At 38.7% G+C, this 16,847-nt stretch overlaps 2 protein-coding genes across 5 annotated transcripts in view; one reads left to right on the top strand and one right to left on the bottom strand.

Annotated features, from left to right (window-relative positions):
* Window positions 1–16,847, bottom strand: part of gigyf2 (GRB10 interacting GYF protein 2) — a 146,133-nt gene that overhangs the window by 77,794 nt on the left and 51,492 nt on the right. For 3 of the 4 annotated variants that reach the window (XR_010975956.1, XM_068042063.1, XM_068042065.1), the window contains 3 exons: window positions 15,202–15,285; window positions 3,126–3,302; window positions 791–990 (listed from right to left, as the gene is read on the bottom strand). Coding sequence is in view for 3 of the 4 variants with exons in the window: in XM_068042063.1 (XP_067898164.1) it covers window positions 791–990; window positions 3,126–3,302; window positions 15,202–15,285 (461 nt within the window). In the remaining variant the exon portion in view is untranslated. The remainder of the gene's footprint in view (window positions 1–790; window positions 991–3,125; window positions 3,303–15,201; window positions 15,286–16,847) is intronic. The other variant, XM_068042064.1, reaches the window with a different exon arrangement.
* kcnj13 (potassium inwardly rectifying channel subfamily J member 13) lies at window positions 3,502–12,322 on the top strand. The gene is made up of 5 exons (XM_068041733.1): window positions 3,502–3,588; window positions 5,657–5,785; window positions 8,310–8,364; window positions 10,428–10,928; window positions 11,706–12,322. The coding sequence occupies exons 1-5, from the start codon at window positions 3,502–3,504 to the stop codon at window positions 12,320–12,322; spliced, it is 1,389 nt and encodes a 462-aa protein (XP_067897834.1).

Consider the following 16,847-nt stretch of genomic DNA (forward strand, 5'->3'; position numbering starts at 1 on the left):
TACTAATCCTACATTAATCCCATTTTTTCCTCACATCCCCATCTTCCCTCAATTCTCCTACCACCTACCTACAATAGGGGCAATTTTTACAATGGCCAATTTACCTATCAACCTGCATGTCTTTGGCATGTGGGAGGAAACCGGAGCACCCGGAGGAAACCCACGCGGTCACAGGGAGAACTTGTAAACTCTGCACAGGCAGTACCCAGAACTGAACCCGGGTCGCTGGAGCTGTGAGACTGCGGTGCTAACCACTGCACCGCCCAGTCATTAGTAATTTTGTAATATTTGAACATAAAGATGTATAAGAAACAGATATTCAGCCTCAGCCACAAACACCCCTAATCAACAATGGCATGTTAACTAAAAATAAAACACTGCGCAGACAACATCCCTCAGCTCCAGACTCAAAAGACAATCTTAGCACACTATCATACCATGTCTATTTTGTTTTTGCAACAGGTACTTCATATCATCCTCCTGAATTTCCACCAAATAATGGGGTTTAATATAGCCATTGCAAGCTTACCCAAGACTGCCCTGATTATTTTTACTTGAGAATTCAATAGTCAAGAAGTAATTTATATCATTTGTGTGGGTAGGATTTGGATTCAATGTTGAGATGCAGTGGTTTCAATCACTACTGCTTTAGATAGAAGCCAACACCAATGCTAATACAAAATATAGATATGCAAACAAGTGGTTAATAGTTACCTACCATTTGACCAACTCCAGCATATAAAGTGACTTACACAAATTAAGAGATCTAAGAAATTAGAAATACTGTCACCTTTAAGGACATAAATGCTCCGGAAGAATCAAATGTTCCCATCTCCTCCTCTGCATCCTCTAGACACCATTCTGGCAAGCTGTCCTTTTCGTCTTCCATACTACCACTACCAGAGCGCACTCGTCTGTAACCTCGCTCATCATCTCTATCTCTGTAATCAAATTCAAACCGTCTCCTGCGCTCCAAGGCTTCCCTCCAACCTGTAGAACATGACCCATGTTAAAAAGTTCAGAAAAAGTTTGAACACAAAGTAATACTAAAACTGTGTAAATACCCAAAAGCAACAAGGCCATTAATAGTACAGAGCGTTAAACACAGACCAATAAAGGTCTCAGGTTCAATGCCCATTATATGCTGAACTAGTTAATCTCAACAGGGTAGTTGCAGTGGCACAAATCAGTCTTAGTACTCCAGTTAGGAATCTTCCTATTACTGATCACTATCCAGTAACCCTGGCTGAAAATGCTTCATATGTTTGAAAATAAGATTTAAATCATGTGGCAATTGTAATTGACAATTCTTTACTCATTTCCCTGCCTGAACATATTTATAACATTTATTGATTTTTGCCACAGATTTTCTGTTAGAAATGCCTTCATTGGATACAATTGTTCAAATGTATGACATAACTGTACAAATGCCAAGCAAGAAACAGGTTACAATTCCCAACTCTTACAATGTCATTCAGGTCTCTTTTAAATAAGAGCTGCCCAGAACTGTATGTCTCCTACTTTACCTCATACTTCCCCCTTACATTACAAATGCAACCAATGAACCATTTTATGCTCTAATATGGTTGTAACGCAGAATGTGGTTAGGATCCGGAATGCACGGCTTGACAGTGTGGTGGGGGCAGATTCAATCAAGGTCTTCAAAGAGTGTGGATAATTACCTGAAGAGAAAAAATTTGCAGGGCTACAGGGAAAAGGTAGGGGAGTGGGACTAGGCGAGCTGCTCTCAGAGAGCTGGCATGGACATGACGGGCCGAATGGCCTCCTTCTGTACCGTAATAATTTTATGATTCTATGGTAGTCAATCTTTTGGACCTTGTGTTCAAATTAAGTCTAGGGAATCAACAATATTTCTAAACTTAAAATGACCAATTTACACTGGGCATGTAGAAATTAGTTATGCAATATTCAGATCATCGTCCAAGGTTTTTCTGTAAGCCAACTGCCTGTGGCGTTACACGTGGGGAGTCAAAACCAGGTTCCGTATTCAAGTTTTGCAGGGTTTGATATAGGAGGATAAAGGAACGAAGGTGGTAGAAGGTTAAGGAAGCAAATAGGAAGCAGAAATTGGGCAATGTAAGTGGGGTGGGGCAGGCAAGGGGGGGGGGGGGGGTGAGGGAACAGATGGCACAAGCATGGGTTTGAGGAGGTGGGGGTGGGGGGGGGGGGGTAAGTCAACCAGGAAAGATTTTCAGCTGTACAGAGAGGGGAAGAGAAGACATTCTGTGAACTTGCAAGGAGGCATTAAAATAACCTCAGCAATTAGTTACCCATTGTGCAGCCAATGACGCAGAAGAATTGATATTCAACCTGATTTCTTAGCTGGCAAACCAAAATAGCATATCAGTCCCCACAGCTGGGCTGACAGTTCACAGCTCAGCTAAATACTGCTCCCTGCTGCCAGTTCACATGGGTACAAGTTGTCCACTTCCTTTGGTTTTCTGCAGGCTGCGTTATAGAAGATTTCTGATCCCTACTTGCCAAATGGGCCAATACTTCCACAGTTTCACAGGCAAATGACCCAAGTTTCAACAGGCTGCAGATAGATATTCAAAAATAGGCTACATTCCACAAGAAGCTGTGCTGCAGGCATGCAACCAGGGGCTCGATCTTTTTTTAAAAAGTGAGATCTTGAAACAATCACTCCAGATATAAAGCATCTGTGGAAAAGCAAAGGAATTGGTGCAGAGCCATCAAGTGGTAAAAGTTAACAACTGCATGCAGAATTAAACCTATAGTTTAATACTACAGGACATCACTTAACATTTCCTCAGCTCCATTGCCGCTAACCTGCCTTGTGACATAACAGCACCACCTATAGTGCAATTTCAATTAAGTGCAACTTTGTGGTGCCTTATCACCTGACATACCACCTTTACCCAAGTTGCTGCTTTAATAAAGTTTGTGTTAAAACATTTTAAAATGCTACCTTTACATTTATTCATTCATTATGCCCTTAGGTTTCTTCTATGCCACTATTTCACCCCCATCTCCCAATTGGGGTAAAGTCAGAATCCATGGTGCACCTTCTACATTATGTAGTAAGTACAGCTTGACAGATACCAGGCTAAAGAGTTGCCAAGAAACTTATTCAGCTCCCACACCTGGACTATGAGGCTGCCATCTGTCACCTTCCCGCCGAGGCCCTGCTAAACGCCAACCTCCATCGTCATCCTCACCATTCTGTTCATCTCTGTAGATCCTCCAGTTCTCACTCTCTGAACGGGTGAATTCATGCTTCCTTGTTGATGAAGATCCCATTTCTTCAAAAGTTGGTCTCCCTATATGCAAGAAAAATAAGATGTTTATACAGCCTATTTAAATGCAAAACTTAAGATTTTATTTAGATGGGATCCTTCTTTTGCTAATAGTAACTGGCCAATGATGTTTATGTGGTTAATACAAGTTTAACAAAGCAATGATTGATAGGTGACTCAGTAACAAATACTGTCCCTGAGTTACAATATTTTGTCATTCACAATGTACAGTGGGCAAGGTTCAGTGTCCACTGTACAGAACAATGACATGTCTTGCAGTATGCCTTGGCAGGCAGTTGACAGGGCAGTGGTAACCATCTCTCTTCTACACTTGCTCACAGATTTACTACTCAGTGGTGTTTGATTGCACTAACATTTTAAAGGGTGCTGTTCACGTATGCCCAGAGGTCAGGAATGGAGACAAGATCAAAAAATCTTCTGGTTTATCATCCGCTAACACACAACTCTCTCAATTTACCAATTTTCCCCATAGTGCCTCAACCACACTTAAAATATAGTGTGCAGTTGCTGTTTGCCACAGTACAAAAAGGATATTACAGCTACTGAAAAGATAACAGATCAGAGGGAATGGAGGAATTGCATTATCAGATTATGTAAACTAGGCATGTTCCGACTGGAAAAAAGGTGATTTATTGCTGTTTTTAGTGTATTTAAAATGGATAGTGGAGGCCATGATCAGCTATTGCAACTGGTCCAGGACAGCAGAACCAAAGGACATGGCCTGCAGTTCAACTTAAAACTAATCTGCATAAATAGTATTTCAGTGAGTGTTTAACCCATGGAACAGGTCCCTAGTTGGAAGCAGTTCACATTGATAGAAATTGGAATTTTCATTTGAATCATTCAAAAAATATTGTTGGGTACAGTACGTAATTTCAGACATGGAATGTGATAAACCTAGCATGCTTGGAAGGTCAAGTGACTTTGGATCTGTGGCTTCCAAAGGTCTCCGCCAACGGGGTTTCCCTTACATAATTTCTGACCTGCTGCAGACTAAATGATAAAGATTGATTTTCATGAATGACCAACAACTTCACTATTACTGTTTGTGACTACAGGATGGTAGATGAACTAGATGGTCTTATTTTGTCTAGACATTCCTACGTTATGAAGAAATGACAAAACGAACCACATACCACTGTTAAAATGGTAAGGATAATGGCACTGTTACCTATGAGTAAATAGTACAGCAACATCAGGCAAGGAGCAGATGTGCAATTAAGTGTCAATATCCGAAAGCTGTTTGTGATGCGCTGTTCTGCCATTTGTTTAGTGAAAGCAGCAGCTCATCCTCAGCCTGCCCTTTTTTTTTAAAAAAATGAACCTGCTGTATCTTGCCACAGAAAGTCAATCCAGGTCACTCCAAACTAAGTATCCTTTCAACAACTTGAACAGTTAACTGCTGCAATTTTTAAGCTATTGCAAGTGTGAAGTCTCATTCCTTCAGGTTTTGAATTTTTCAGGGAGCTTTTATTTTTAAAAAAGTCAAATTTTAAATATTACATTTTTTCCTCACTTTTCTTGTCTTTTTTCTCTCTCAATCTTTCTTTCCCTCTCTATTTTGATTTCTGGATCTGATTTGACATTGAATTCACCCTCCTTCTCAGTCCTTCCTGTGTCTATTTCCCAACGCTTACATCTCATTGATTAAGCAGATAACGTGTCAGTCGCCCTTTTTGCTCACTGCACTGTTGTCAGCTCACACTTCCAGCAACTTTGCGAGCAAAAGGCTGGAACCGAAGGCTGATGGGATAAATCTAACTAATGGCCAATAGATGCCGTACTATACCGAATTATGGCCCATTGTATTAATCCAACCCACTGCATTCAAAGAAAAGTTGAATAGAATGCTGTTGTTATTCTTAAGTTTAAGGTTAAAGTACACTCTTCCAATGCATGTTGCAACCAATATAAGCTAGAATTCTAAACAAAAGATTGTAATGAGGACTAAAGTGCAAGGGTCAAAAATCCAAATTATCAGTGAACACTTAGACAGTGACAGAAAACAAAAACATTTTACAGGCTTACTATAGGCTTGTAAGCAATGCTTCCTTCAAGCAAGTGCTTGTTTTGATTGAACCAAGAAATTTGCACACACAAAGCAAGTTCAGCATAGATTTTAGAGTGCCTTTCAATACAAAAAAAAACAAAACTGGATTATTTTTGCTATAGCAGTTTTCCACTTAAATTATATGTATTACTCAACTTTGTGTGAAATAGCAAACATATTTTGAATGAAGATATACACTTTGCCAACTTAAAGGTATCTTATCTAAGCAAGTTAGAATCACAAGAATCATTGGCTATTTAAACAGCTTTGTTTTCCCCTCCTCAAATCTTCCTGTGCCTTATTGCAGATATTGTTCAAAGCTGTGATACAAGTTAGCTCATGCACCAGACCCAAAAATTCCAAACATGCAGGTGCCAAATCTGAAAGTTATTTATTAGAGATCAAATCTCAATATGCCAGCCATACAAAACAAAGGGTCAGACAGAATTTCTGAATTCTTAGTTCTCATCAGTCTCAGCTAACCCACTGGCCAGCCAAGTCATTAATCTTTACACCAAGGGAAATAGTATTTCAGTTTATAATTGTATAGTTTCCAAACAGGAGAACTGGAGGATATTATGTTTTATAAAGGACAAACTCACATCGTGGAATTTTGATCAAAGCTTCTGGCGGAACAGATTCACTATGGCAGGATAAAGAAAAAAGCAGGGTCAAGTGATGGGAGTTTTGTACGGCCACTATTTTATGAGAATCATCCTTACTTTGTTCTTCCTCGTCTTTGTTGTGATCATACAAAGCATGGAAATTGTGGGCTTCAATGAAATATTGGAACAATTCCCATGGGGACAATAAAAGCAATAAAAACCAGATGGATTTAGTAGCATTGCCTAAGAAAGCATAAGAGGTATATTTTAATTTTAATTTCCAACACTGGATGGCAAACTTGCTGTTGCAGATCAGCCACTCGTTATACACCCTACTGGAGCACAATGTGGCGGTGTTCTGTGGGGGGGGGGGGCGCGAAATCGGCAGCGTGTCTCAAGATGTGGCTGATCTACTAATACCAGCTTTCTATCTACCCCATGTGCCTTAGGCAGCCAATTAAGCTTACTGCCACAAGTACAGGCTACTTACAAGGCTGAACCTAGTCCCTGCTAACCTAACTTCTTCTCAACTTTGTGTAGCTATTGAGCAGCCAGAAGGCCCTGTGACGCCTTCACTAGTACCATATTTCAATTAATACCATCACTATTCAACACTGAAGTTATTTTCCTCAGTTTTCAAAGAAGAATGCGACAATGGGAATGATGCAAGGGGAAGGTGGGCAATTCAATAGGATAAATTTAGCATTTTAAAAGTGGTAACTCAAAGCGGAAAAGACACCAGACCTTGGTAGCGCAAATCCTGGAATGTTGAAGGAAGTCAGAGAGGAAACATCAGATGCTCTAAGCACAATTCAACATCCTTGGATATGTACGTTGTGTCAGAGAATTAGCAAGTCGGCATTTTAACACTCCTGTTTGGGAAAGGGATAAACTTGGTAACTACTGACCAAGTAGACTAACAAACGTAGCAGGTAAGCTTCAAGGGGCTATGAGTTAAAACTAGTCAGACTTAGAACTATCACTCTTTTGCTATATGTATAAAGGAATTGTCTAGTTATTTATTTCATTGCTGTTTGAGAGAGATTGCGATGCACAAATTGGCTGCTGTGGTCCTTACATCAGAACAGTGATTAAACTTGTAAAGCGTCTCTCTGGCTGTAAAGCATTTTGGGATAACCAGAGGTTGTGAAAGGAACTGTAAAGTGCAAGTCTTTTCTTTGTATAACGAATTAATGAAATACAACACAGAATCCATGTGTGAATGCCACCATTTCTACCATTCTGCGATGTGACTTCTCGATAGGATTTTCCATTATTAAATGAGCAGCTACCACCTGACATGTTACTTCTGAAACAGCACTTTTACCACCAAATAGTGCTTCCGATGCTCCAGTTCCTCACAGCTAAAGCTTCAGAGGCTTCACAAACCGAGAACAAAACCAGCTGCACAGCCTTCCTACCTTAGTGGTGTATGAAGATTGCCAGCTCATCTCAAGTGATATGGCCCAGAGGCAGCCATGACCAGACAACACAGCAACTGCATTAATTGCTGCAACTCTGGCCCAAATTCTGTTGAGATTAGATCCAAGTTAATAGTTCAGAGTAGTGCTCACTACCGTAAGGTACACAATATTCTACAAAAAATGGTAATTAATATTTAACTTTAATTTAATAGTTATACAGATCCCCATATAGCTTATTTATTGCACATATACTTTTTCCCTCCCTTTACTGACTGCTTATACATCACAGCTATTCCAGTTAGTGGAACAGAGTAATCCAGGATTCCAATTTCTCGACAGCTATCACTACTGCTCCATAATTGCAGTCAGGAGGCATGGTTGAACAACAAGGAAGGCGGACAGGGAATTAAGTTTGACAGTGTCCCTTAGTAATTGACTTGTGTGAGAGGCTGCATGCCCTAACCCATCAAATTTTACCAACCATTTTTCTTGAACTGCAGGCATGCCATTCCCCTAAATGCTACTTAGTCAAGATAATAAATGCTAACAGTAGCTGGAAAAGGTCACCTGCCTCTGTTGGGAACACATTTTACCAAAAGTAATCAGGATCCTACATTGCTCTGGGCAGTGGGGGAGCAAGAGAGTGGGGTGGTGGTGGAAGTTTGACATAATTCTCCAATGAACATTTACGTGAACCATCTAACACCATAAATAGAACCTGACAAGTCTCTCTATTTGAGATCTTTTAATTGGCCACCTGTAGGCAAAATGACTAACCTTATTAGTTTTAAAAGGAAGCAACAGATCATAGTGTACATACCCACATTACTAACCCGTGTAACTCTATAATAAATTTACCACATAAGAGTGTACCCACAAGCCTTAGCTTCAGTTTCCACTGCAATAAACATATTCGTATTCATCCGTAAAGCAGCAGCCCAAACTTACAAACAGCAAGAAGAAACCTGTAAAACTTCCATTTTCTGGTAAGTGCCTGATATTGTAAAATGTTAACTTATTCATGTATATCTCATTTTATAAGACTGCATGGCACAAACTAACAGACTTAATCATTTGCCTGCACAAATCTCTAAGATACCATGTTAATAAAAATCAATTTTTGGAGATCTTAAAATGTCAGTTTGAAGATTTCATACAATTTATAAGCCTTAAATGCAAATTTAAGCCTCAAGAATTCATATTTACAGCTAGATTATAACATTCTGTGAAATGTTATATACAAAAGAAACATTTAAGTAACTTTTAAAACAAACTTCTGGCTTTAATTCCGTGTAAAAACTTCAGTTTTTAATTTTGAATGCATTGCATTATCTTGCACCCACATTCAAAATCACAGCACGATCAATTTACTACATACTAACTTTAATTGGTTATATGATATCTTTAAAGTCAATTTGATTCAATTATGCAATTTCATGACACTGGTTGATAGTTTTCAATAAAACACATCTGACCAGGAAGTAAAAAAACTACTCAGCTAAAAACCTGAAACTGCACTTGGGTATATTAAGCGGCCACATGAATTGTATGTGCATCATTATTCAAAGCAAGCCTCCTGCAGTTCACAAAGTAAACATGAGAAAATTTCATTTAGGACAATAATTGATCTTTCAGTTTATAAACAAACATACTTCAATGGACTGAACATTTTTTGCACATATCAACATTCGAGCCACAATTTTACAATATATGAAACTGTTAAACTTATAATTGCAAATGTATCATTTTTCTCCAATATGATCCGTCTTGAAGAGGCAAACAAATCAAATCGTCAATTTTATTAAGCTAACCTAAAAATGTTTGCTATAATCAGGAATCTAAATCAAAAAAGACTTTCCATGCACTTCTCCAAATTGAAGGAAAGAAAATTTCAGTATTAACCACAAGATTGACACCAAGTCTTGCCAACCTCATAGCACAGTGAAACTGCAAGCAATCCACAAAAATTCAGGATACAATTTTAGATCAAGGAGCTACATATTGAGTCCTGCAACTAGAATTAAAAAGTTCACCTTACAGCTTTTCTCTAATTTGAGCCATATGGAGCCCTCTAATCTACTACCCGCATTATAACTCTATCACTGAACGTATATAAGAAAAGCTGAATTATCAGAGATCCAAGAAACATTGCTGATATTTAAAACTGAATAAAGGAGGCTAATTGTCTACCAACTAAGTCAACAAGGAGATGTAATTCTGAAATCAACCATTAAACTGGTCTTAACAATCCACAAAGCAAATAAGTTTGAGCACTGTGGCTACTTTAGTGAATAAAAAACAAGGCTTGCAGGTTTAAGAAAAGTCGCCAGTCAGGTTCTTAACCTACTAGTCAATGGAAGTGACAACTGTAAATCAAAAAATACTTTGCTAAGTGAACATGTTTATTAATTTTACAGAGAATTACAATACTTCCAAATCAGATCCTGACTAGATGAATTAAGGAAAGGCATAACCATCTGCAAACTAGGCTGTACAATATATTTTCACTTCTCACACTTCACTTAAATCTTGGCGTACCATCTATATCCGACACTGAATTACTGTTACACCTCTCTACGGTGCGTTTGAAATGCCACAGATTTAGTGTCAAACTGGTGCGTACAAAAAGGATCAGCAAAAATTTGAAAAATTTCACTCAATCTGAACACCTGACAACCACAATACCTTCCCAAACATATCAAAATGCCACTGTAGAAAATTAACTGGCTTTCCATTAATTAACTTCCTTCCTCATACATGCACTTTTTCTTAAAAGAATGCAATGAGAATTCCAGGGAGATGCAAGCCCCTGCCCCATCAAAATTACCAAACCAATAGAAACTGAAAGAGTGCACGAAATCTACCTTTTAGGATGGAGTCACTTACATAATAAAGATTTAAGTTATTTCATCAGTTAATAGGTAACTAAGTAATCCTGCAAATCCACAACACATGATAAGTAATTGCTAAAAGACAAATATAGATAATGAAGATGCAATTAAGCCTCCACTGGTTGCAAGCACTAACATTCTGACAATATGTTCAACAGCTAACCCAGCTGGGGAGCAAATAATGGGCATCGTTTTCAACGATAGTGACCAAAAAGACGCTGCGCCACTTATAGTCCCGCAGTATAGAAGAATCGTCACTAAGGATGGGCACAACAATCTCAAGATAGAGGCCCTCGCTGGAAAAAGCATTGTATACCTAAAAGATATCTGGTCGATCTTGGTGGAAATGAGATGGCGCTGGATGTTACTGACTTTCTCAGGAGCTTTTGTTGCTCACTGGCTCTTCTTTGCCTGCTTTTGGTATTTATTGGCATATATTAATGGTGATTTAGATGTGCTAGATCACAACAATCCACCAGAAAACCATACCATCTGTGTGAAATATATTGACAGCTTCACAGCAGCCTTCTCGTTTTCACTGGAAACTCAACTTACAATTGGTTACGGAACCATGTATCCTGATGGTGATTGCCCAGCGGCCATTGCGCTCCTAGCTGTCCAAATGTTGCTGGGACTTATGGTGGAAGCTTTAATTACAGGTATTTATTCCTTAAAAGAGTAGGATTCAAGAGAAATACTTCCCTGAATTTTATTATACAAGCTTGGTAGATTTTGGGGCAGTCTCAATAATTATCTGCAGCTACCAAACCATTTAAAGAATTCTGGAAATGCAACAAGGACATTTAAGGGCTTATAAATTAGAATATAACAGATTTAAACAATGAAAAAAGGAGCGTTTTACAGTGTCTTATATATCTGACTTTCATTTTAAATAGTTTTAAAGCTATTGATTGGTAGCATAGTCACTTTATATCAAGATATGCCCTGGGACATCCATTAGACTGTTTATAGAAGGATGGTACACAGATGATTGGGGTCATGATGTTTAATATCCTTTAACACCACAGTGGCGCAGTGGTTAGCACCGCAGCCTCACAGCTCCAGCGACCCGGGTTCAATTCTGGGTACTGCCTGTGTGGAGTTTGAAAGTTCTCCCTGTGTCTGCGTGGGTTTCCTCCGGGTGCTCCGGTTTCCTCCCACATGCCAAAGACTTGCAGGTTGATAGGTTAATTGGCCATTATAAATTGCCCCTAGTATAGGTAGGTGGTAGGGAAATATAGGGACAGGTGGGGATGTGGTAGGGATATGGGATTAGTGTAGGATTAGTATAAGTGGGTGGTTGATGGTCGGCACAGACTCGGTGGGCCGAAGGGCCTGTTTCAGTGCTGTATCTCTAAACTAAACTAATATGCTAATGTCTCGCACTTAAAATAATTCTTCCAGAAAGTTTACTTACATGATGTTGATTTTTACAGGTGCCTTTGTGGCAAAGATTGCCAGACCAAAACTTAGAGCAACTGCAATTAAATTCAGTTACTTTGCTACTGTTGGACACCATGAAGGTGAGCCATGCGTGATGTTTAGAGTAGCCAACATATGGCCAAGTCCATTAACGTGTGTTAAAGTAACTGCCATTCTATACCAAGAGTACAAGAACCAACACCTTCATCAAACAAATATTGACTTCCGCATCGACCATTTGAACTCAAACGAGTGTCCATACCTTGTCTTTCCACTTATGTTCTACCACACCATCAATCAAAAGAGCCCTCTTTATCCACTGATTCAAGGAAAGATGCCAGCCTACTACGAGATAGTAATTTTTCTGTCAGCAGAACAAGAAGGTACAGGAGAGACTTGCCAAAAGAGAACCTCATATATTCCGGAGGAAATCAAACTCAATCAACAATTTGTCTCTGTGATAAGCTGCTCTTCCAAAGGGTGCTACAAAATTACCATGGAGAACTTTGATAAGACAGTTCCTGGATTTCCTGTGCTATGTAATCCAAAGGATACGAAGCAGAATGATTTTGTTGTCAGCATCAATGGTGATCACGCTGACACTATAATATTCAGAGATAGCGCTGTCTGAATAATTACTTTTTTTTATATAAAGCAACAGCTACCTGAAATACCCAATGTCAAATTGCTGACATTATTAGAAAGAAGTTTCAGATCTGCAAACTGAATATGATTTGAATATTACATTTTTCAAAATCAACTGCCTTAAGTTGCAGTCCTAAAACAAAACCAAGGATCTGGGTCTTTGAGGACAGTTATGAACAGTGGGATAAGATGATATATGATCACTACCTAAACATAAAATGGTACCTAGGCTGAAAACTGCAACTACCTGGTCTTGAAATACAATAGTCAATCTTTATACACAGTTTATTCAACCATCAATTAAGCCATCTATTTTCAAGATTTCATTGGTCAGTACAGTGGAGCTTTACTGTGCCAAGTGCCTGTGTTGGACTGTGGGGAGAGGCTTGAGATATGAGAGGAAGTAACTAAAACTCCATTTTAACTGTACTAGAGAAAAAAACAGCACATTTTAGTAATGCGGTACACAATTGCAGTCACCAGAATAAGGTGCCTGCAGCATTTGCACAGCTTACTTTAGATATGAAGACAGAAGTCAAGCCTGCATACTTCAATAATACACCAGAGACCTGGATCTAAACTATTAAAATCACTATGATTAACTATGATAAAAATTTACTGACTTGCCATATCTCAAGCCATACTTTGGCTCAACTATTTTATTGCTCTAGCCAAGACAAAATCACAGACAAATTGTCAAAAGCCACAGACTGTTTTGATTTTTTTCTTTAGAATGAAAGTTTAATGAAAATTAACAGACTAATAATTACACCACTGTGCAACTTTTAAAAATAGAAAATTTGGCTGAATTGTATTGTACAGCTGATTCAAAAATTGTGAGCATGGTAACTTTTTTGCCTTGAATATTGCGACTAAACAGTTAATATTTACACACAAAGTTAATCTCAAAGATTAAAATGGAAAAGTGTAAGGAAATTTAGTGGTACAGTTGCTTAAACATATCCTTTCTCTGGAGGTCTTTACTCAAATACAGTCCAGAATTTTTTTGGGGGGTGGGGGGTGGAGAAGGAGAAGAGGAGAAATTAAAGATTCCTTTCTGTAAGCCTCTAAGGCTCTCTTCTTAATTTACTTTAGTTTTAACTTATTCCTAGTTCAATTTCAAAATCTACCCACAATTCACCACAAAACACAGAAACCTGTGAAGCCATAAGTATGCTGGAAATAAAAAAAAAATCTAGGTACAATAGGGATTGTTTTGCTGAGATTGCAGAAGAGGGCTGTAAGTTTTACAGAATCACAGAAATGACAGTCCTGAGGTTATTCTTCCCTCTGTTGGCCCTTCAGCTATCTACTTTAACTTCATTTTCCTGCCCTTTCCTGGTAGCATTTTTTACTCCGCAAATAGCTATGACCTGGCTGGTTAGAGTGTATCTGACATCGACACTGGGGTACCAGCAGTAGAAAAACAATTTAGTTCCTCAACATCATTATTGCTCTCCATGAGCATAAAACATGCAAATACTTCTGCCAATTAGAGAAGTAGAAATTGGGCTCAAATGTTGCCACATTTAGAAGAGTGCTTCTCTAATTCATGCAAACTACCATCAATTCACTTGCATCTATATTCCTCAAAGCTTACTGATATTTCCCACGTGTAACAAACTTCAATGGATTAAATGCCTTACAATCAAATGCACAACAGAAACTGAACACAATACCAAGGTCCCAAACAATAAAAGCAAAAGTGATTTATTTTTATATTTGCTATTATAGAAAGCTTATAAATTATCTTGGTAGAAAGAGCACAAATACAGCGTGAAACTTGCATTTTCTTATCCTTGCACTGGTTTTTAAGGCTTGTTTGTGAAGGTCATTCAGTACGTCTCAAGTTTTACAAACATTTGAAAATAAAATTACTCGTGATCAAGTTAAAGATAGTTATACATGACTAAAAGACATTTAGTTTTAAATAACTGTGCAACAACTAATAAAAACACATCGAATTGAGAATGCATATACCTTTTGGAGTGGTGACGCCCTCCTGATCAGGTACCCGGTGCCCGGAGGGCTGCCCCAATCACCACCAGCGCCCCACCCCCCCAATTGACCACCCTTGCCTCGTTGGGGCCTGACCTCAAGCAGGTGGAAGTCCCACCTCAAACCAATTAAAGCCCGGGGACCTGCAAAATACGGGTCGGATCGACAGGCCAGGCGGAAGCGGGTTAAGCCACCGACTTTTCAATCGGTGACCGCTCTCGTCCGCCCAGGGTAAAATCCTGGCCTCAGTTGCTGTTTTGAAAACTGCCCGAGTAGATGAAATGAAATAAAGGCACCTGCTTCCTGCAAATAAGGCTCAACTGATGCTAATTTTGTAACACCTAAATGGGCGTTCAATCTCCCCACTGCAGCTTCAATGACAAAGTAGAAAAAGGGAAATGTGCAAATAAAACTATCACATAAAATGCTAACATTCAATAGGTTAACTGGAGATCAAACATTCAGGATTTTACTGAAGATCACTTAAAAGCCAAATGAAACAAAAAAACTTAAAACACAATCATGATTTTTCTTTAATTAAAAATGACAGTTTTGAAAGTATAAAAGGTGTCTTTTTGAGCTTGCAAGTTGCTTTTAAATCTGTTGAGAGATAGTTCCATCTTTAGCTATTTACTGCACAAGCAAAATTACATCTCAAATATATACACAAAAGTTTTTGAGAGCAAGTAACCTATGAGTTTGCTTAAAACCTGATGTTTCTGGCACTTGACCACAAGACTTACTTTCTAAGAATAAACACTTAGCTTGCCTAAAAAGGTTCTTGAAATGCATCAGCTTTAAGTTATATAGGTAAAAATTAATTTTGAAATCCACAGCATTAAATGTACAAATAGATCGCTAGCATACCTGATTTTAAAAGGAACCCAGAGGATGAGAGGAAATCACTTGGAGCACCCAGGTTGGAGTGTTGGTCCTTGGGATGACTCAAGCCTTCAATAAAAAAAGTGTAGAGAATTTAACCTGCTACCTTAATGAGAGTTTGTACAGTAACACATTGCTTCACTGCAAGATGAATGGGATGTGTACAGCTCAGAACATGACTATTTCTTGAATGCTATACAGTATTGAAAGTATTTATAAAGCTTTTTGAAAACCAGAACTTTTTTTTTAAGGTGACGTAACAAATGCATGTTCAGACATACTCCACCCTTAAAGGGGAAAAAATTAGCAAGAAACCTAAAAAGAGGTTAGAGTTTGAAGAGTATCTCCAAAAATCTAAAATATTAAACTGGAAAATTCTGATCAGTCTATATCATAATGTTGCATCAAAATTTCTGTGTTGAAAATGTTCTGGTTATAAACGTGAACACCAGTGCTCAGAGAACGGAACATTTTTACATTTTTCACACCTAGTTTGAGCACAAGCCAAGTGAAGAGCTTTGCACCATTGAAACTGTTCCAACGGAGTTTAATGAGGGGTAAAATAGCAGAGTGGTTATACTAGTGAACTAATGATGCTGAGACAAAAGCAAAATACTGATGATGGAAATCTGAAATTAAAACAGAAAATACTGGAAATACTCAGCAGGTCTTGTAGCATCTGTGGAGAGAAGCATTTCAGGTTTGTGCCCTTTAATCAAGTCGATGCAAGAGAATGAAAAGTCACAGGCCAGAAACGGTCATTTTGTTTTTTTCCCTCCATACAGATGTTACCAAACCTGACTATTTCCAGCATTTTCTGTTTTTATTATAATGATCCGGAAACATGGGTTTAAATCCCACTATGATAGCTGGGGAATTCAAATTCAGTTAATGAAATTAATAAATCTGGAATAAAAATCCAGCATCAGTAATGGTAACCACAAAACTACCAAACTGTCATAAAACCCATGTGGTTTACTAATGTTCATGAGGGAAGGAAATCTGCCATGCTTACCCTGTCTGGCCTACATGCGACTTCAGATGCACAGCAATATGCTTGACTCTTAACTGCCCTCTGAAATGGCCTAACAAGCAACTCAGTTGTATCAAAACCACTACAAAAAGCTATAAGAAAAAAAACAAGATGAACCATCCAGTCTAGGCACCAGATTCTGACATAAAGGCACACCCAGCTCAATCGACCCTGCAAAGTCCTCCTCATTAACATCTGAAGATGTGTGCCAAAATTGGGAGAGCTATCCCATAAACTAGTCAAGCAACAGCCTTACAATCATGTATGCAAACATATATACTCTCAATCATACCTTTCAGCCACATCCCAGACTCCTCAATTACCATCCCCGGATATGTCGTGTCCCACCCATAGGGCAGATGCACCAGAAGTGGTGGCACAGTGGTATAAAGGCCAGCTCGGGTCTGCAAATGAGATCCAACCCAAGCCCGACAGAACCCCATCCGAGCCCGAGCTGGCTCGGCCAGAGTCCTTCCATTTTTTCCCACGCCCAACCAGTTAACTTGCCTTCCATTTTTCACTTTGTTCCTTACCTGCACAAGCTTAAAATAAATGTAACAAAACAACCTTTAAAGTCCAACAAATAAATTAACATTAG

Source organism: Heterodontus francisci, chromosome 11 (assembly GCF_036365525.1).
Source record: "Heterodontus francisci isolate sHetFra1 chromosome 11, sHetFra1.hap1, whole genome shotgun sequence".
NCBI lineage: Eukaryota > Metazoa > Chordata > Chondrichthyes > Heterodontiformes > Heterodontidae > Heterodontus > Heterodontus francisci.

Excerpts from the sequence above, each read along its gene's own strand:
- kcnj13 (XM_068041733.1), top strand. The coding sequence starts at position 3,502 with ATGTACAGTGGGCAAGGTTCAGTGTCCACTGTACAGAACAATGACATG. Across the intron at positions 5,786-8,309 it reads CCAGCCATACAAAACAAAGG|CAGCAGCCCAAACTTACAAA; the intron begins GTCAGACAGAAT and ends TCATCCGTAAAG. Across the intron at positions 8,365-10,427 it reads TGTAAAACTTCCATTTTCTG|CTAACCCAGCTGGGGAGCAA; the intron begins GTAAGTGCCTGA and ends TATGTTCAACAG.